The sequence below is a fragment of the Bos indicus x Bos taurus genome, chromosome 10, assembly GCF_003369695.1.
Source record: "Bos indicus x Bos taurus breed Angus x Brahman F1 hybrid chromosome 10, Bos_hybrid_MaternalHap_v2.0, whole genome shotgun sequence".
In the NCBI taxonomy this organism is placed as follows: domain Eukaryota; kingdom Metazoa; phylum Chordata; class Mammalia; order Artiodactyla; family Bovidae; genus Bos; species Bos indicus x Bos taurus.
In genome coordinates, this window is record NC_040085.1 from 53,247,138 (window position 1) to 53,269,657 (window position 22,520).

The 22,520-nt window shown below is 38.0% G+C and overlaps 1 protein-coding gene across 2 annotated transcripts in view; it reads right to left on the reverse strand.

Moving 5' to 3' along the window:
- Positions 1 to 379: 379 nt before the first annotated feature.
- Positions 380 to 22,520, reverse strand: part of AP4E1 (adaptor related protein complex 4 subunit epsilon 1) — a 66,395-nt gene continuing 44,254 nt past the window's right edge. For both annotated transcript variants that reach the window (XM_027554021.1, XM_027554022.1), the window contains 6 exons: positions 16,996 to 17,119; positions 9,694 to 9,952; positions 6,772 to 7,329; positions 5,548 to 5,738; positions 1,532 to 1,689; positions 380 to 639 (listed from right to left, as the gene is read on the reverse strand). In XM_027554021.1, the coding sequence (XP_027409822.1) occupies positions 479 to 639; positions 1,532 to 1,689; positions 5,548 to 5,738; positions 6,772 to 7,329; positions 9,694 to 9,952; positions 16,996 to 17,119 (1,451 nt within the window). In that variant the 3' untranslated portion in view covers positions 380 to 478. The remainder of the gene's footprint in view (positions 640 to 1,531; positions 1,690 to 5,547; positions 5,739 to 6,771; positions 7,330 to 9,693; positions 9,953 to 16,995; positions 17,120 to 22,520) is intronic.

The following is a 22,520-nucleotide window of genomic DNA, read 5'->3' on the forward strand; positions in this document are numbered from 1 at the left end:
TTGAAAGTAATGACTTGCTGACCAAAAAGCATATACTGCATTCCAAAGCCAAATATGAATTTGATTTAGGATTATTAAGTCCATGTCTCCCCTCCATTAACGCAGAAAACTGAGACCTGGCTTTACTATAAATCAGCTTTAACACTAGAGTAAATCTGCTATAAAATTATTTATAACAAAATAAATTATTTTCAGACCCTCTACACTAAGTGATATATATAAATCTTTAGCAGTTTATAACATTAGCTTAGGCCACTTTTTTAGGACCCAAACCTACTGTACAATCCTGAGTAAAAGGTTAGGGGTACAGTTTCTTGGGGATCTTTCTTGATCATGAACCATAAAGAAAACATAAAACCACAACCTGTAATAATCCCCATTTTCATTAGAAGTACCATTAATTCTTTTTACTTTGGTAAATAAGTTTATCTATGTAAACCATTTATTTTGATGGAGTAAAATATAAGCAGAGCTTTTGCTAGGATCCCTCCATCACTTTTTGACACTGATAAAGTAAATAGTCAGGAAGAGTAGAACAGGAGGATCTGAACCACAGGGCTAACGTGTCACCATGAACTCGGAAATGCAGCAAGCAGGGGACGGATGGGAGCAGTTGACAGGCCAACAGCCCTTCATTACCTACAACAAAGCAAAATCAGAAATTCTTTAATACAAAAAGATTTCAACAGACAGTTCTACAAAGAAGATATACAAATATCCAATAAGCATGTGAAAAGATACTCAACATCACTGATCATTAAGGAAATGCAAATCAAAACTAAAATGACACACTACTCATACCCGTTAAAACAGCAATTATCAAAATTCTACACCGGGGTATATAACTAAAAGAACTGAAAGCAGGGACTCAAACACAGATTATTTGTATATCCATGTTCAAAGCAGCATTATTCAGAACAGCCAAAAGGTGGAAGCAAACCAAATGTCCATCAAAAGATTAACTGACAAATAAAATATGGTGTATTCATAAAATGTAACTGTATTTAGGCTTACAAGCAAGGAAATTTTGACACATAACATGGATGAACCTTGAAGACATTAAAGTGAAATAAGCCAGTCACAAAAGGATGAATACTGTATGAGTCTACTTAGATGAGGTACCTAGAGTAGTCAAATTCATAGAGACAGAAAATAGGATGGTGGCTGCCAAGGGCTGCAGAGGAGAGGCAATGGAAAGTAGTGCTTAATGGGTACAGTTTCAGTTAAGAAAGAGAAAAAGGTTCTGAAAATGAGAGTGGCAATGGCTGCACAACAAAATGAAATATATTTAATGCCACTCACCAATACACTTTATGATCCAAATGGTAAAATTATGCTACATATACTTTACCACAGAAAAAAATTCTTTAATAAAGTCTGCACAACACACTTATCAAAAAGATGCTCATAAAAAAAATGCTCATAACAGGATATACATCCCTAAGAAATTAGATATTTTTAAGAGTTTGCCTTCTGATTGTAAGAAAAGGCCCCATAAACACAAGACTGCCTTCTCAAAAACTCTACAAACCTATAATGTCAACAACATGAAGTCTTAGTTCCCGTTGCAGGGCCTTTAAGGTAGAACGCAGAGCAGCTTGAGATTCTGACATCTTTACATTTTGTTTCACATCATTTGCAAAGGATAACCAGAGTTTACCAAAGTCTTCAGTCGAGATTTTTAATGGCCTGAAAATAATTGTGAAAATTAGATTTATGTCCATAAGAATGAAATGATTCTAAACAAATACATTTCAACTGATTCATGGGAATAAAAAAAAAAATCATTACAAATCTAAATCCTATGAAATCTATGTTTTTTAAACCAGACATGATCAGAATGCTGACCAAAATCCTCTAACTTGAAGACAATGCTGAAAACAGATGTTATTACAGAACAAATGTCTTTTCAATAAATCACCCAGTTCTTTTTCTGCGCATCAGTCATTACAGTAAAATTTCACCAAATAATTTCATGAATCATTCAAATATAAAACTTTTCTTTCATGTATACTTTAGACTGGGGATTCCCAGGTGGCTCAGTGGGTAAAGAACCTGCCTGCAATGCCAGAGATGCCAGAGATATGGGTTCGATTCCTGGGTCGGGAAGATCCCCTGGAGAAGAGCATGGCAACCCACTCCAGTATTCTGGCCTGGGGAATTCCATGGACAGAGGAGTCTGGCGTGCTTCAGACCATGGGGTCACAAAGAGTCAAACATGACTGAAGCAACTGAGCACACATACTTTAGATTTGGGGACGAGACACTCTATCAAAGTCATGTACAAAAGTACGAATACAAAGATCCAGCACCTTAAGCAAAATGGACCAAGAAAGAATTTTAATAAATACAGTTTTTAAATGGTTCAAGCAGCTAAAGATCAAATAGTTAACACTGGGATATCTCTGGGGGGAATGGGAAATTTTTATATTCTACTTACATTTTTCTATATCATTTAAATTCTTATAATAAGTACTGATTTTATAATTAGAAAAAAAATTTTTAAGATACAGAGGATTTTACTCATAAGAACAGAATTGTTTGTGGCACATATGCTGTGCTTCTTCAAGTTACTAATGTTCACCATGGGACATAACCTTCATAGTCACAGAATCTAAGTTTTCTGAAGGCTGGATTTTATCTTTTCAGCACGGCAGGCATAAATACATACTCTTTGACAGACTGATAAACATGTTCTTACTAGAAGACTTTGAAGAATGGGCAAAAATTATAGATGGATATGGAAAGTTAAAAAAATTTTTTACAGATATTCATTGGTATTCTACATTCTTCCTTCAGGCATGCTTCATTTTAAAAAATGTTTGAACACAGTACAATATATTCATAATACTAAATGAGAGCAGAAGGGTTAAAAGATTGTTTTCAATTATGCGGGTAGCACTGCACAAGCTAGTACAATAACTAAATGCTGTATGTCTAATAAAAGCTTAACAACTTTACTGGTCATAGCAAACACCCTCTTCCAACAACACAAGAGAAGACTACACATGGACATCAACAGATGGCCAACACCGAAATCAGACTGATCATACTCTTGGCAGCCAAAGATGGAGAAGCTCCATACAGTCAGCAAAAACAAGACCGGGAGCTGACTGTGGCTCAGATCACAAACTCCTTATTGCCAAATTCAAACTGAAATTGAAGAAAGTGGGGGAAACCACTAGACCATTCAGGTATGATCTAAATCAAATCCCTTATGATTATACAGGGGAAGTGAGAAATAGATTTAAGGGACTAGATCTGATAGACAGAGTGCCTGATGAACTATGGATGGAGGTTCGTGACATTGTACAGGAGACAGGGATCAAGACCATCCCCAAGAAAAAGAAATCCAAAAAAGCAAAGTGGCTGTCTGAGGAGGCCTTACAAATAGCTGTGAAAAGAAGAGAAGCGAAAAGCAAAGGAGAAAAGGAAAGATATAAGCATCTGAATGCAGAGTTCCAAAGAACAGCAAGGAGAGATAAGAAAGCCTTCCTCAGCGATCAATGCAAAGAAAGAGGAAAACAACAGAATGGGAAAGACTAGAGATCTCTTCAAGAAAATTAGAGATACCAAGGGAACATTTCATGCAAAGATGGGCTCAATAAAGGACAGAAATGGTATGTACCTAAACAGAAACTGAACATATTAAGAAGAGATGGCAAGAGTACACAGAAGAACTGTACAAAAAGAGCTTCACAACCAAGATAATCACAATGGTATGATCACTCACCTAGAGCCAGACATCCTGGAATGTGAAGTCAAGTGGGCCTGAGGAAGCATCACTACGAACAAAGCTAGTGGAGGTGATAGAATTCCAGTTGAGCTATTTCAAATCCTAAAATATGATGCTGTGAAAGTGCTGCACTCAATATGCCAGCAAATTTGGAAAACTCAGCAGGGGCCACAGGACTGGAAAAGGTCAGTTTTCATTCCAATCCCAAAGAAAGGCAATGTCAAAGAATGCTTAAAATATCACACAATTGCACTTATCTCACATGTTAGTAAAGTAATGCTCAAAATTCTCCAAGCCAGACTTCAGTGATACATAAACTGTGAACTTCCAGATGTTCAAGCTGGTTTTAGAAAATGCAGAGGAACCAGAAATCAAATTGCCAACATCTGCTGGATCACTGAAAAAGCAAGAGAGTTCCAGAAAAACATCTATTTCTGCTTTATTAACTATGCCAAAGCCTTTGACTGTGTGGATCAGAATAAACTGTGGAAAATTCTGAAACAGATGGGAACCAGACCACCTGACCTGCCTCTTGAGAAATCTGTATGCAGGTCAGGAAGCAACAGTTAGAACTGGACATGGAACAACAGACTGGTTCCAAATTGGGAAAGGAGTACGTCAAGGCTGTATATTGTCACCCTGCTTATTTAACTTATATGCAGAATACATCATGAGAAATGCTGGGGTGGATGAAGCACAAGCTGGAATCAAGATTGCCGGGAGAAATATCAATAACCTCAGATATGCAGATGACACCACCCTTATGGCAGAAAGTGAAAAAGAACTGAAGAGCCTCTTGATGAAAGTGAAAGAGGAGAGTGAAAAAGTTGGCTTAAAGCTCAACACTCAGAAGACTCACATCATGGCATCCGGTCCCATCACTTCATGGCAAATAGATGGGCAAACAGTGGAAACAGTGGCTGACTTTAATTTTTTGGGCTCCAAAATCACTGCAGATGATGACTGCAGCCATGAAATTAAAAGACACATACTCCTTGGAAGGAAAGTTATGACCAACCCAGACAGCATATTCAAAAGCAGAGACATTACTTTGCCGACAAAAGTCCATCTAGTCAAAGCTATGATTTTTCCAGTAGTCATGTATGGATGTGAGAGTTAGACTATAAAGAAAGCTGAGTGCCGAAGAATTGATGCTTTTGAACTGAGGTGTTGGAGAAGACTCTTAAGAGTCTCTTGGACTACAAGGAGATCCAACCAGTCCATCCTAAAGGAGATCAGTCCTGGGTGTTCATTGGAAGGACTGATGAAGCTGAAACTCCAATACTTTGGCCACCTGATGCAAAGAACTAACTCATTTGAAAAGACCGTGATGCTGGGAAAGATTGAAGGCGAGTAAAGGGACAATAGAGGATGAGATGGTTGGATGGCATCACTGATTCAATGGACATGAGTTTGAGTAAACTCCGGGAGTTGGTGATGGACAGGGAGGCCTGGTATGCGGCAGTCCATGTGGTCGCAAAGAGTTGGACATGACTGAGCGACTGAACTGAACTGAAACACTAACATTAGTTTCTCTCAGAAGTTTTCCATAGGTTAGCCAACCCTATCCTATACAGGGTCCCCCACACTATAATCATCCATCACACCATTTACTTCCTGTTCATAGGACAATTCACAGTTATACATCCATCTGTATAACTATTCAATATCTCTCCCTAGAATGAACCCTCTCCTCCCTTTGTGGTGTTATACTCCCTAGCACCTAGTACAGTGCTCTGTCCAGAGAAGAGCCTAGTAAATACTTGCTGAAAGAATGAACAACTTGAATTAATATTCCAAAAAATATTTACCTAATGAAATCTAACAGTGATAAGTTTACTGAAAATTCAAGCTGAACAGAGTGAGTATCCATCACTTGATAAGTTATAAAACCAGACAGATTTCCTTCTGTAAATGGTTTTTCCATCTGCACACTATATTGAAAAATTTTGGTGCTTTCTGCTTCTATTACGGGCAAACAGCATCCAGGTTGCTCAGTGATCTGTAAATAAAAGTAAAGTAAGTACTGAAGAAGGTATCAATACAGACTTTCACATGAATACCAATATTCTATTTAACTGAATTGGTACAAAAGCATACTATAGTGAGATATTAATAACAAGCCACAACACTAGGATAACTGACAACTTCACTTGAGAAAAATTCACTAGCATAGATAATTAAGAAATAACAATACATAGGTCAGAAGTATGCAACAAACAGCATTACAATGAAAATGTCTATGTGGTTTAACAACAACCAAAAAACAACAACAACAACAACAGTCCTGTGGCTCTCAATACTAACTAGTAGCAGGTTTTTAAAGCTAGGAGAATTTAAAGAAAAAACAAAAACAAAAAACAGGTCTATCTTTCCCTCTCATTCTCCACCCTTACTCAAATCAAGTTCTGGTGGTAAAGCTCAGACAACTGAACTGGGTTTTGGTTTGTTTTTAGGTTTTTAGAATTAGGTGATTCTAATGTATATCTATGGGCTTCTCTGGTGGCTTAGCAGTAAAGAATCCGCCTACAATGAGGGAGCTGCAGGAGACGTGGGTTTGATCTCTAGGTCAGGAAGATGCCCTGGAGGAGGGCACGGCAACCCACTCCAGTATTCTTGCCTGGAGAATACATGGACAGGGGAGCAGGGCAGGCAACAGTCCATAGGGTCGCAAAGAGTCAGACACAACTGAAGTGACTTAACACAGCATGGCAGCACAACGCACACATCTACAGTTAGGAATTTCTGCCAGGTCAGGCCCAGGTAATATCCCACTCAATGCATTCTAGCTCAGAGAAGAAATTGGATCAGTTTTCTCAGTCTTCTCTAATACAATCTTTATTATGTTCCCTTGTCTCCTTTGAATGATTTGTCCCACTTAAAATAATTTTAAAAATCTGTCACACCTTTTTTTTTGCTAAAGAAGAAACAAGGATGTGGGAGAAATTTATAAGCCATCAGAAGCATCAACAGTAGAAACACTAAGGAAGCACTGTCCATTTAAGGCAGAAAAAATAAACCATTCATTGTCTTACCTTGAAATTTTCTGCAGGAGCCATTTCTAAGTTAGCACTTTTCAGTTCCAAACCACTCTTATTAAAAACTGACCAGACCACCAACAAACAATCATCTTTCCAAATTTTGTAAGAAGACACAGATATGGCTTCATTATTACAGACCTCCATAAGATCTGAATGTATGTGTTCAGTAGTTTCTTCCAACAAAGAAGAAGCTAAAGAGATTTCATTGGCAACTGAGGCTGGAGTGGCTTGAGGAGGATGAAAAACTTCCATGTTGTTATCAGCAAACAAAGAGGGTGTAGACAGCCTGCAATTTGAGATTTTCTCAACCAAGGGCAGTTCTGTCAGTGACTCAGAATCCAAAAGTTCTGAACTGAGAGAAAATTTCTTTAATTCTTTGTCTCCTCTATCCTGCAAATTATCCAAACAATAATCTTCTTCGTAAGTCACATTTGATGAAGAACTAAAGGAAGAACGGATTATATTTTGATCAGTGGTTGTTTCCTCACTTTTGGTTTCTTTGATTTTTGATTTCCTTCTAAACTTGTGAGAAATGGTATCTGCTTTTCCGAGCTGCAAAGATAAAACATAATAATACAAAAAGAAACCATTCTACTACATCATGAGTCAAACTTTTTTTTAATCATTTCAAATGAACAATGTAGTAACTAGCTAAGGTTCTACCTATTAGAGATGAATAAAATGTTAAGCCCTAAAATTCTGACAGCTACATAAGCTAAATCTACTATTAAGCTAAATCTACTTCTCATTAAAAACACATTAAAAACCAGAAAAAGAAATAAGGTCAAAAAGTCAACAATGAACAATTCTAAATCTTGTTAGATTTCAGAATGCTAGAGTACAGAATTGCACAAATTAAAAACAGTGAGAAAGTTAGCAATTTTTTGTTTCCAGAGTTGTCCTGTAGAAGCTAAAATACCCTTAAACATAGGGATGCCTCAAACTTTGGCTCAGTAATCTATAATAGTCCTATTTTTATGACCTGTGAGTCAATAAACAGGGAAGAAAAACTGACTTTACCTTAATAATCAACTAGCACTGGCTAACTAGAACTCACAGAAGCAAAGAATTCTAAAAGTGACTAGTGAAGTACATTACAGACTCAGGGGATGGGAACAGCAAGTTTGCTATTCTTGAGCTAAGCCTCCCAAGGAAATGGCTGAGAATTCATGCAAGAGTGATGGCTCAAGAGCCCTCTTGCCTCACAAAGAGATGACTGGATGGCATCACCAATGCAATGGACATAAATTTGGGCAAACTTTGGGAGATGGTGAGGGACAGAGAGGCCTAGAATCCTATGGTCCATGGGGTTGCAAAGAGTCAGACACAACTGAGCAACTCAACAACATTATTACATGTATTATTAAAAAATAATACATGCTAATTTTACATAATTATTTGCTTCCCCTCCTTTCTGCATGATGCCATCTGAGTTATAACACAGTTCCTCACATAATTCAGAGCCCCCCGAAACAAGGAAATACACTCTTTTTACACTCTTTTTTTCCAACTAATCTAGTGACAGCTGAAGAAAAAAGAAAAATGTGAGGGGTAACGCAGAAAGGATTTAACCTAACTTAAATAGAAAAACATCCTACTTACATTTCTTATTTCGAGCCCACCAAAAAAAAGAAAAGTCTAATTAATTTATCACCCTGAATGTTCTCCTGAGAAATACTCTGAAAGCTATGTACTTTGTTGAGAAGGTAGAAATCCTTCAACACCAGGAAAAAGGCTCACCAATCAGGGCTTCATAAGCCTTGGAGCACCCTGACCCTGATGCTCTCTGACCACTGAGAACTTGCCCTATTAGTGACAGATCATTCAATGGAAACCACCACAGCCTGCTGGAACAGTTCACGGACTCAAGATCAGTCACTCTGCTGCTGAACTACACATGCTGAGACAACATTAAGATACATTAATTACCTATTAATACTTTTAAAATGAATTCAATTCACTTTTTCTGATTATCAAGTCTGACAAAAATAAGCTCTGGAAAAGAAAGAGATACAGGCAAAGAATGTAGCCTAGAGACTTGACTAGTGTTGACAGAGATGGAGGGAAAATTCCACCAAGGGAGGTGAAGGATGAAAAAAACTGTGATATAAAACTGAAGAAAATATAGCTCTAATCATAATTTTGCACTAGGTGGGATCATTTGCCCACCAAATGGAAAATTACATATGGAATACACAGACACTCAAAAATAGCACCTGTCCTTCACTCCACAGTTTATTCTTTTACTAAGAGAATAATATATCAGCATAAAAATTTTTGCAAATCATAATCAAAATTTCTGAATATAATTATCACTTTTGTATAATTCCTTTCAACCTCAATACACTTTTATTTTAACAGTTACAAGCAATATAAAAAATTAATATTCTGGGGGGGTTTTGCTTGATATATGTAAGTATTTTTAAATTTTACAATGTAGTATTTATCATTTTTAATGACAAAGTCATATTCAGTGCTAATATAATTTATGTACCCATCCTCTTAAGACATCTAAATTGATTCCTATTTTTCACTATTAAAAATAACCATTTTAAGAAGTACTTTTTCCATAGACACATCAATATTGTTAACTATTACTATTTTTAATTTCCATCAAGTCCCCTTTCCACTGAGGCCTGTCCTTTCCACCAATGGGGGTGATAATACACATGGTCATATTTGCAACTTAATCTGGACTCTGACCCTTGCACTGACTAAAGAGAACACCTGACTGAAGCTGAGCCAGTAAGATTTTCTCCTTCAGGAATATAAAAGGTATGTCACTGATGGCTTTGGAGCTGCGGGAGCCATTCCCACAATGTGTATAGATTAACAGTCATGAGCTTTTGTAGAGCCAGTTTTTTTGTTCAAAACAGGGGACATAAGATTCTCAGAGGAATATAACTGACTACTTACCAAATTGATTGTACTTTCTGATCCTAGCCCAACAAACAATGATGATGCCAGCAGCTGCTTTTCTTTCTCCTCTTTAGATTGGGTAAGGACTTGAGATGGATCCTTTTTTGTTACAGTTTGATCTCCATTCTCCATCATTATACTCTCCTGAGGAACTGGCAGAGCTTCTGTTTCATCACCAGTTTTGCTTTCTTTCTTGGGAAGATAGCCCTCTTTCCCCCACAGTTTCTTTATACCTTCCAGCTTCAAGCCATTTGTCCTAAGGAGATTGATAATGAAATCAAGTCAGTTTAAATAACTGCTAAATGGTTACCTTCATGAGGCATTTTTTAAAAAACACATCTTTGTTGTCATCTTTTAGAAATAGCTTTCAGATTATATTCTATATGCCAGAAATAAAATTGAGATCTACAGTTTTGATTTTAGTTAAAGCCAACCTTCACCAACCCTCCAGCCAAAATATTTAATGCAACAGAACTCAAGGCTTAGTTTAAAATTTCAGATCATTTAATTTTCATTTAATTGTTTGAATAAGATGTCCAAAAACAGAAATACTATAAATCAGTTCCTTTCAGTGTATGGACTTTTCAAAATTATCCTTACTTCTGATGGGTTAAAGATCAGAAATGACATAGTTTCATAGCTATAATCACTTAATGAAGGAATTAACACTCTATAAATTCACTACATAAAATCCTGTGGAAAGCAAAAAAAAAAAATTCATTCAAATCTACTCCTATGTGTAAATTTACCTTTAATCCAAAAGATTTTATTAATGTGAACACAATCTACATTTTCACCTATTATTGCTGTTTAGTCACTAAGTCGTGTCCAACTCTTTTGAGACCCACCCAGCTCCTCTGTCCAAGGGATTTCTCAGGTAAGAACAACGAAGTGGTTGCCATTTCCTTCTCCAGGGTTCTTCCTGACCCACGGATTGAACCCACATTCCTGCATTGGCAGGCAGATTCCTTACCACTGAACCACCAGAAAAGCCCCATTAACTATTACAAAGTACATTAATAAAAATGAATGAGGTTTGATCTATAAAAGAAAAAAGTATTAATGATACTTTTGGAAAAAGCATGAATGTGAGGAGTTAATACCTGAGGTGAAGAAGAATAAAGCAGTGATTAGGATTAAGACTCATCTACTGTTGTCCCAGAAGCTACAGCTGCAAATCCTAAGTGTAGGCTCAAACAACCAAAGACTACCTCTATTGTTTTCATTTAAGAACCATGTGTCCTTGGCACCAACTCATTAAGTATCTCTGCCATGATCTAAAACTGCAGTTTTAAAATTTGTGCTACAAGATAGGCAGATCATGAAATGACTCTATAATAAGATTTCAGAAATATCTGTACTGATTGTTATTCTACTTCATTCTACTTAATGATTTGTTGGAATCACAGTCAGTTTGATTTTCTGTAGTACTCCAGAAACAAAAAAAGATCATTATACTTCATACTGAGTGAAGAACTAATGCTATTAAGTACCAACTGTCTAAAAGAAAGTCTAACGCTAATAAAGAACGCCCTACAGGAAATCAGTCCATTCAACAAATGTTGAATGTTCCTTTATAAATATCTTCATTTCTCTCTTTCAGGTACCAAAGAGTTTTCTTAAAAGTTAACAAACAAACAAAATCCTGTTACTTATCTATCAAACCTTTCAGAAGAAAACTGGTTGATCTTGTGTGAGCAGATAAAAAAGTCATCACGGGAGCCACTAAAATGACCCTAGCATCTCTAGGATGCTCAACAGCAACAAGGGATTCATGAATCCCCCAGGAGAATGACAGTGTGTTTTGTAACCTTGTTTACCAAAACATATCCTTTAATTATTAAGGGGTAGTTTAAAAAAAAAAAAGAGAAACTCTCCAAATGATTCAAATATTAATTTAATAAAAAAAAAGAAAAGTAAGCGTAGTAGTTCCTGGGATGTTCCATCCAGATCCCCGTTCAATGAAGGAGTCACTGGTGCAGCTGCTGGGACTGTAGAACCCTTAGGGATTTGCCTCAGTTGTAGAGTCACATCAGTTGCAGAAAATGCCCTTTTCCCAGGCCACCCACATCCAATAATTAATGAGCAGACATATAGAGTCCTGGCCACCCATTTCAGCCCAACTCAGGACAGCTCTGATGGGCCATTCTAGCTCCAGAGCTTCCAAGTGAGTTGGCAGACACTGTTGTTGGCAACAACAACATTGATCCTAGACTTCTTTTTCTGCCCAACCCTCTTCTTTTCCTTCCCTTCCACAGCTGACAATGCCAAGGACACTCCTTAATATTTTGCATGCTAAATTCCATCTCCAAATGCACTTCCCAGGGAATTCAACCCACAATAACTGGCAAAAATGAGAAAGGGAAGGAAAATGGAGCCTGCATTATTGTTGTTAAGTTGCTAAGTCGTGTCCAACTCTTTGTGACCCCATGAAGTGCAGCATGCCAGGCTTTCCTGTGCTTCACTATCTCCTAGAGTCTGATCAAACTCATGTCCATTGGGTCAGTGATGCCATCCAACTATCTCATCCTCTATAACAGGCACACACGCCTATCAGTTCAGTTCAGTCACTCAGTCATGTCCGACTCTTTGTGACCCCATGAACTGCAGCACACCAGGCCTCCCTGTCCATCACCAATTCCCGGAGTTCACTCAGACTCACGTCCATGGAGTCGGTGATGCCATCCAGCCATCTCATCCTCCGTCCTCCCCTTCTCCTCCTGCCCCCAATCCCTCCCAGCATCACAGTCTTTTCCAATGAGTCAACTCTTCACATGAGCTGGACAAAGTACTGGAATTTCAGCTTTAGCATCATTCCTTCCAAAGAACACCCAGGACTGGTCTCCTTTAGAATGGACTGGTTGGATCTCCTTGCAGGCCAAGGGACTCTCAAGAGTCTTATCCAACACCACAGTTCAAAAGCATCAATTCTTCGGCGCTCAGCTTTCTTCACAGTCCAACTCTCATATCCATACGTGACTACTGGAAAAACCATAGCCTTGAATAGATGGACCTTTGTTGGCAAAGTAAAGTCTCTGCTTTTTAATATGCTATCTAGATTGGTCATAACTTTCCTTCCAAGGAGTACGTGTCTTTTAATTTCATGGCTGCAATCACCATCTACAGTGATTTTGGAGCCCCAAAAAATAAAGGCTGACAATGTTTCCACTGTTTCCCCATCTATTTCCCATGAAGTGATGGGACCAGATGCCATGATCTTCGTTTTCTGACTGTTGAGCTTTAAGACAACTTTTTCACTCTCCTCTTTCACTTTCATCAAGAGGCTTTTTAGTTCCTCTTCACTTTCTGCCATAAGGGTGGTGTCATCTGCATATCTAAGATTATTGATTTTCCAGCTTGTGCTTCTTTCAGCCCAGCGTTTCTCATGATGTACTCTGCATATAAGCTAAATAAGCAGGGTGACAATATACAGCCTTGACATACTCCTTTTCCTATTTGGAACCAGTCTGTTGTTCCATGTCCAGTTCTAACTGTTGCTTCCTGACCTGCATATAGGTTTCTCAAGAGGCAGGTCAGGTGGTCTGGTAATCCCATCTCTTGAAGAATTTTCCACAGTTTATTGTAATCCACACAGTCAAAGGCTTTGGCATAGTCATAAAGCAGAAATAGATGTTTTTCTGGAACTCTCTTGCTTTTTCCATGATCCAACGGATGTTGGCAATTTGCTGTCTGGTTCCCTGCCTTTTCTAAAACCAGCTTGAACATCTGGAAGTTCACAGTTCACATATTGCTGAAGCCTGGCTTGCAGAATTTTGAGCATTACTTTACTAGCGTGTGAGATGAGTGCAATTGTGCGGTAGGTAGTTTGAGCATTCTTTGGCATTGCCATTCTTTGGGATTGGAATGAAAACTGACCTTTTCCAATCCTGTGGCCACTGCTGAGTTTTCCAAATTTGCTGGCATATTGAGTGCAAAACTTTCACAGCATGATTTTAGGATTTGAAATAGCTCAACTGGAATTCCATCACCTCCACTAGATTTGTTTGTAGTGATGCTTCCTAAGGTCCTTGACTTCCTTGACTTCACATTCCAGGATGTCTGGCTCTAGGTGAGTGATCACACCATCGTGATTATCTGGGTTGTGAACAGTTCTTCTGTGTATTCTTGCCACCTCTTCTTAATATCTTCTGCTTCTGTCAGGTCCATACCATTTCTGTCCTTTATTGTGCCCATCTTTGCATGAAATGTTCCCTTGGTATCTCTAATTTTCTTGAAGAGATCTCTAGTCTTTCCCATTCTGTTGTTTTCCTCTATTTCTTTGCATTGATCACAGAGGAAGGCTTTCTTATCTCTCCTTGCTATTCTTTGGAACTCTGCATTCAGATGCTTCTATCTTTCCTTTTCTCCTTTGCTTTTCGCTTCTCTTCTTTTCACAGCTATTTATAAGGCCTCCTCAGACAGCCATTTTGCTTTTTTGCATTTCTTTTCCATGGGGATGGTCTTGATCCCTGCCTCCTGTACAATGTCACGAACCTCCGTCCTTAGTTCATCAGGCACTCTATCTATCAGATCGAGTCCCTTAAATCTATTTCTCACTTCCACTGTATAATCATAAGGGATGTGATTTTGGTCATACCTGAATGGTCTAGTGGTTTTCCCTACTTTCTTCAATTTAAGTCTGAATTTGGCAATAAGGAGTGCATGATCTGAGCCACAAAAATTTTCACTATCATGCATTACATATAGAAAGTCTAAATAGGAAATATATGAGAGCAGCATAAAACCATTTCACACACAAAATACGCTTCTTTCTGATATGAAACACTGTAAAAAAATTTTAAACATCAGTCATCTTTGCCTGGATTTTGACAATAATAATATTAATATAATACATGGTTTTATATGGTATACCTTTTGTGCTATTTTTAATCAGGCCATTCAAACACAGATGTAAATTATGGCCAAACAATCTTCAAAACTGCTGCCTGCCAGGCTCCTCTGTCCACGGACTTCTCTAGCCAAGAATACCAGAGTGGGTAGCTGTTGCCTTCTTCAGGGGCTCTTCTCAACCCAGGGATCAAATCCAGGTCTCTCACATTGCAGGTGAATCCTTTACAATCTGAGCCACCAGTGAAGCCCAATGAAGCAATCTTCAGAAGGGGCTTCCCTGGTACCTCAGCTGGTAAAGAATCTGCCTGTAATGCAGGAGACCCTGGTTTGATTCCTGGGTCAGAAAGATATGCAGAAGAAGGGATAGGCTACCCACTCCAGTATTCTTGGGCTTCCCTGGTGGCTCAGCTGGTAAAGAATCCACCTGCATTGTGGGAGACCTGGGTTTGATCCTTGGTTTGGGACAATCCCGTGGAGAAGGGAAAGGCTACCCACTCTAGTATTCTGGCCTGGAGAATTCCATGGACTGTATAGTTCATGGGGTCAAAAAGAGTTGGACACGACTGAGTGACTTTCACTCACTCACTCAACATTCAAAGACTGGGAATATACTTTGAGCTCCAGAAATTCCCATTCGAGCTAGGGTGCTGCTCTACAATAGGACTTAAGGTAAGAAATTCTAAATCGGCTTGCTGTACTTTATTCTGGTTCAGACGGTAAAGTGTCTGCCTACAATGCGGGAGACCCAGGTTCAATCCCTGGGTCAGGAAGATCTTATGGAGCAGGAAATGGCAACCCACTGCAGTATTCTTGCCTGGAAAATCCCATGGACAGTGGAACCTGGTAGGCTACAGTCCATGGGGTCGCAAAGAGTCGGACACAACTGAGCAACTTCACTTCCACTTCACTTTATTCTCAACTTGCCAGAGACTGAAGAAGAACCATCATCTCCTCTCTAAAGCTGATTCACCTTGCCAATTACCACACAGGTTCCTAATCTGAAATAATGTGTGAGCTGTGGTCCTTTTTAGATAGAAATTTTAAATTCATCCCTCACACTGCATTTCATGATAATACGGCATATGTATAATTCCTTAGCAGCTTTGCCAAATGTCTTTTCTCTGCATGCAGTACATGTACACATATAGGATTCACAAGGTCCTGTCAAGTCCCCCAGACCCTAGTTCCAATACTAAAAAAGCAGGTGCCATCATCTGTTGTTCAGTAAAAGGGACTACATTTCCTCCCTGGATTGGGAGGGTTTGGGTTTTCTGTTTCTCCTTGCCTTGCCTCTCTATTCGCTATCTAAGGTACTTAAATGCTATCACCACCACCACCATTATATGTTCATGGACCATATCTGCACCCCATGCTTGTAATGCTGACATTAAATGTCTGGGAAAGAAAAGGGTGTCAACAGAGCAGGGGAAAAAAACGCTAGGAAAGAGGTTTTGAACTTATGCCTTTTCACTCAGCATATCATCTATGTTTCTCATATTCTGTCATTCTTCTGATAAATCCTTCTTATAACCATCTCACTGGAAGGCTGACAAATACAAAGATGAACATAAAATAAGGTCACTGAGTCAATTCAAATGTCATCTTTCATATGAGATTTTATCATTTATTTCAACAATGCTGCCATTACACAAAATATTTTTGAATTCTTTTAGAAGAAGCTCCTTCACAAACAAAAATGCCATTTTCATTATTTTATGTCACATTGGTATACTAACCAGTTATCCAGATTGACTACAACTTTTATGTAGTAAATTCAGCTTTTAGTTAATAACAATAATGACAGCAATGACAGTTATTAATTATATTAGTACCATTTATCAATCATTTATTATGTATTGGGTTGTACAAGGCACTTTGCATACATTATCTCATTTTATTAACTTGATCATAATTTCTAATGTATTCATATTTCAAAAATAAAAATTACCTAAAAAGGATGGAGATTTGGTTCCATGTTTAGACGTTTAGACAAATGTATCACCAAATTTCAAGGTGGCTGTAAAGAGGCTCTGAAAGCATTCTGAACAAAATATACAGCTTTATCAAGTGAAGTCTGTCACCTGTCACCTTATTTTATGTTCATCTATGTTTGTCAATTTCCAATGAGATGGTTTTAAGAAATAGATTATGAGGAATGTGGAATGATATGTTGAATACTCACCTGGGTATAGAAGTTCTGATACACTACTTTAAAAATGTGTGTGTGTATACATGGTATACAGTAATAACACACACAAAGTATGTATACTTTCTGTACTGTCTTGGAAGCAAGCTCTCTTAAAGTATGACAGTCTGCACACTATCAGTACTTTGAAAGCAATACATAGAAACAACAACCCATGCAGAATTTAGCTTTCAGGAACCCTTCAACATTTAAAGACATTTAAACACTCCCATGTTCTCAATTTTAATAAGAAAGGAACTTACTCTTTTAGTCCAGTCTCTGTACTATTCCCAGATATATCTGAACCAAGAGAAATGCCAGCAGGAGACTGTCGTCCAGTGAAGCCAGATGAAGAAAAAGAGAGTCCATATGGTTCAAAATTGAGAACTAGAATTTTAAAACAAAAACAGAGGTTCATATTTAAAACAAAGCAAAAATTATGAAAAAAGCAAAAATTATCAAAAGCACCATTTAATACTGAAATAAAATAACTGAATACTAGGATTCAGTGACAATTTTTAAACTGGAAAGCGTCTTGGAAATAATCTAATCAAATATTTATAGTAATAATAATAACAAAGCAGCTATTATTTATTGAATCTCTACTACAGTTTTCAGACAATTAATTTATCAAAGACAAACAGTCTTTCATTTTTTTAGCTCCCTTCAAAGCTAAAAACAATTCAACCAGGAAAGACAACTGATAAGTCAGGTCTACTGATAAGTTGCTCTTCTCATGCAAAAATGTTTAATGAACTATGAATGAAGATCTCACTGTGTTTTTGTTTCACAAAATGCTCTTACGCACATTCCTGTACCAACTGGACTGATGGAACCCTCAATGTAAAATCTCCCTTACTGTCAAAGAACAAGGTTTACCCAGGTTCAGATTCCTTTGAGTCTGTATACCCAAATGACTCATCCAGAGCCACAAAATTCATATTGTGATTGTGGTAGAGCACATATCAATATCCACTCTCCTCTTCTTTATAAGTTATAGAACCCTCCATTCTTAACTAGGTAAATAGCCACCCAGAAAAGAGATAACATTTCCAGACTCTTCTACCATGTGACTGAATTCTGACCAATGAAATTATATGCACATTTTGTGTACAACTTCTGGAAGGAATCCTCCTGGAAGAAAAAAATCTTCCTCTCTTCCTTCCTCTTTTATGTTCATAAAGCCATCATCAATACTAGGCTGCCTATTTCCAGATTTCTTTAATGGGAAAAAGCAATACCCTGTGCCTTGCATAAGGCCCTGTTTTCTAATATGCTATTTAACTAAATTCAATCCTAAATGGCACATTAACTCTTTGGATTGCCTATTTACAATACAAAGTGAAGTTGCTGAGTCGTGTCTGACTCTTTGCGATCCATGGTCTGTAGACTGCCAAGCTCCTCCATCCATCGGATTTTCCAGGCAAGAACACCAGAGTGGTTTGCCATTAAAGACCTTCTTAAATAATAAAAAGTATCTCAGAAAATAAAATGTAAACTTCTGCAACTAGTATTCTCTTTTACAAATGAGGAAACTGTAGTCAAGAGCCTACAATGAAGACACCCAGAGTACCAAGACAAGAAATGAAAGAGGCAGACTCAACATCAGATACTCTGGTTCCAGAACTGCACCCTCAGTCATAGTACACACTGGCTCCTTCAAAGGAAACACCACCTAATCTAAAGTGTACTACATAAATCAGCCTGTTTGTTAGCTAAATGAAAGATACAGAAGAGAACTACTTCTCAGTAGAAAAAAATAATGGGCTCATTAATAATAATCAAGAGAACCAGTTCTTAATGTAGGTTGGGTGTTAACTAGATTGTGAAATAGAACTTTCTTTTGTCTATAAAGTGAAGATCAGCAGTTTCCAAGATAACCAAGAATAAGCTGACTTCACAGAATCTACAAATCTTTTTATACCTACAACCAGGCTTTCAGAGACACAGATACAAAAGGTACAGAAGTAAGACTCAAAAATCTGTATCATTTTTTCAGAACTCTCTTTGTGATTCTGATTCTTAATCATGTTTGGAAACCACTTGTCTAAGTCTTTCTAAGGTGCTTTTCAGCTAGAATATCCTCTCATTTTAAGTTTTCAAATCATCTGTTTAACCTTCTAGTCCATATTGGCCTCTTTTAAATAGCATCTGTGACAGCCAGCCATCCAGCCTCTGCACTGACACTTCAGTAATAGCAGAGCTCAAGAAATGTTTCAAGAGTTTAAGACAAAGAGCACTTAAGATAATGTTTAAGCAAAGACCAGAAAGAGTTCAAAATTAGAGGTAAAAAGTTGAAAATAGAAGGGAAGAAAAAACTAGACATGAAAGAGGACAATATCTGGAGAACAGTCAGATAAAATTCTGATTATGATACAGAAGAATTAAAGATTGTCATCTAAGAAAGGCTGAGAAAGGCTTAACATTGAGAATAACATTCAAACCACATTATTTTCATTAAGTGAAAATTTCTCAAGATTCTTACAGAGATAAATGACTAGAGGGACAAAAATTGGAGAGAGTTAACTAGATGAATATGTGCAAACTGAGGAGCAGGAAGAGAATAATGCTATACAGAGAGTCAGGAGAAGACAGAAGATGGCTGAATTGAAACTTAACAGATATGTAGAAGTTAACCAGATGAAGGGCAATTCATACAGAAGAGAAAGCATGAGCCAGAAGCAGAGAGAGTCCTTGGGAGTTGGGAGCTACCAAGAGTAATGCAGGTGAGAAATAAAAATATAAACTATCCTGGGCATAAGTAATTCAATATTTAACTTGTTTGTATCCTTCACAACTTCAGAGGCCTTGACTATATGCACATTCCTTCTTTATCATTTGCTATACTTCTGTGACTACCCCCAGATCTTATTAATTTTATTTTTTGAGAGACCAACATTCTCAACTTGATGTGGTTTTCAAAAATCCTTAATTTTGTAGACAGGAGTTGCTGCTGCTGCTGTTCAGTTACTAAGTGGTGTCCAACTCTTTGTGACCCCATGGACTGCATGCAGCATGCCAGGCTTCCTTGTCCTCCACTATCTCTTGGAGTTTGCTCAAACTCATTGAGTCGGTGATGCTCTCTAACCAGCCCATCTTCTGCTGCCCCCTTCTCCTTTTATTTTCAATCTTTTCCAGTATCAGAATCTTTTCCAATGACTCAGCTTTTCACATCAGATGGTCAAAGTATTTTTGAGCTTCAGCATCAGTCCTTCCAATGAATATTCAGGGTAGAATTCCTTTAGGATTGACTGGTTTGATCTCCTTGCTGTCCAGGGGACTCTCAAGAGTCTTCTCCAGCACAATTCAAAACCATCAATTCTTCAGTGCTCAGCCTTCTTTAAGGTCCAACTCTCACATCTGTACAGGACTACTGGAAAAACCATAGCTTTGACTACATGGACCTTTGTTGGCAAAGTGATATCTCTGCTTTTTAACATGTTGTCTAGGTTTATCATAGCTTTCCTTCCAAGGAGCAAGTGTCTTTTAATTTCATGGCTGCAGTCACTGTCCACAGTGATTTTGGAGTTCAAGAAAATAAAATCACTGCTTCCACTTTTTTCCCCATCTATTTGCCATGAAGTGATAGGACTGGATGACATTATCTTTTTTTTTTTTTTTTAACAGAATAATCCACACTGATTCTTCAGTGTTTCTCTTGGGTACAAAATGGTAGTAAGTTTGTTCCTCACTATCCCACCTATTTTTACCAATTCTTAGTATTTTCCTGAAATTTGTTGTTAACATGCTTGGCATTTTTCTACCCAAGAGAGTGAAGTACTGTATCCCTCATAAAAGTGACATTTAACTATAAATTATTTACAAAAATTTCAAACAAGATCAGGATCAGAACCAATTGACACTTGAAAGATTTTAGAATTAACAACTTTTTAGGCTGAAAATACCTATTTGCCACCAACTTTTTACTTCCTGTCATTGCCATCAAATCATAAGATACATGATTTTATAACTTACCCCTCAAGTACTTACTAAAGCACTTACTATGTCCTGTCTTGTAACTGATTCCCTTTCCATGATGTTGAGGCTCATGAAATTTTAATTTAGAGAACTTTTAAGAAATAGATTTTGAAGGAGAGGGGAAAAGCCTAATTTGACAGTTTAACTTCATTTATAACGATGAATCTATGATTAAAAATGTACTTGGCAAATTAATACACTAGCTTGGGGAGTTTCAGGGCTATTATATTTGTCTCAGCCACTTAACTTATTTTAAGAAAGAAGTCAGGGAGTACCAGAAATTAGGCTCCTTGTCCTACCTCCCCTTCCCTATTCTAGCCTTGAATTGCAGTAATAAGAGCAACTGATGGGGAATTCCTGGTGGTCCAGTGGCTAGGGCTGCGCGTTTCTGCTGTAGGGAGCACAAATTCAATCCCTGATGGGGAATTAAGATTCCATATGCCACAAGGCACAGCCAAAAAAAAGAGCAATTTAAAACCCCCAAACATTTGAAAACAAGGAAATATGGCAAATGGACCACGTCTCCCACTCTGGAACTCTGCATTTTTCACCCTGTGCCTCGGATGTCATAAGACATGCACTCGAGTCAGAGGTTGGGTAATTATAATTTAAAATTTTTATTTCCCCCTCTATATATTCTGTCAATATATGAGGGTTAAATAAGAAGGAAACTGATTACCCTTTGACAGAAAATTGAACTTTCTACACCATTAGGTATCATTGTACTAAATAATGTATTAAACTATAAAGAGAGCTGAATGCCAAAGAATTGATGCTTTTGAACTGTGGTGTTGGAGAAGACCCTTGAGAGTCCCTGGGACTGCAAGGAGATCCAACCAGTCCATCCTAAATGAGATCAGTCCTGGGTGTTCATTGGATGGGCAAATGTTGAAGCTGAAACTCCAATACTTTCGCCACCTGATGCGAAGAGCTGACTCATTGGAAAAGACCCTGATGCTGGGAAAGATTGAGGGCAGGAGGAGAAAGGGATGACGAAGATGAGATGGTTGGATGGCATCACCGACTCAATGTACATGGGTTTGGATGGACTCTGGGCGTTGGTGATGGACAGGGAGGCCTGGCGTGCTGTGGTTCATGGGTCACAAAGAGTTGGACACGACTGAGCGACTGAACTGAACTGAAACCTTAAAAGAGAAAATACTTCTACTTCTGCAAAAAAATACCATCAAGCCGATTATATAAATGTTTATACTTTTTGGTTTCATCATAGGATCATCCATTTACTTGAACTTTTTTGCCTAGCACAGAGCCTGAATTAACAAGTACTCAACAAAATCATTAAAGAATGAGTAGAAGGCAATGGCACCCGACTCCAGTACTCTTGCCTGGAAAATCCCATGGATGGAGGAGCCTGGAAGGCTGCAATCCATGGGGTCGCTAAGAGTCGGACACGGCTGAGTGACTTCACTTTCACTTTTCACTTTCATGCATTGGAGAAGGAAATGGCAACCCACTCCAGGGTTCTTGCCTGGAGAATCCCAGGGATGGGGGAGCCTGGTGGGCTGCCGTCTATGGGGTTGCACAGAGTCGGACACGATTGAAGCGACTTAGCAGCAGCAGCAGCTGAACAAAAAAAGGACTTTCAGCATTAAACTTTTTAGTATTAACATTCTGAATTCCTATATATATAAGTCAATGGTCTCCCTTTATTCATATCCCATCCACCATCAAATATTTCTATAATCTCCTCTTGACTAAAACCATGACAGAAGTCTTTCCCTGACACCCTACATTTTTAAAATATAAGTTATTATTTCCTTTCTTAGCCATTACTAAACTCACTGATTAG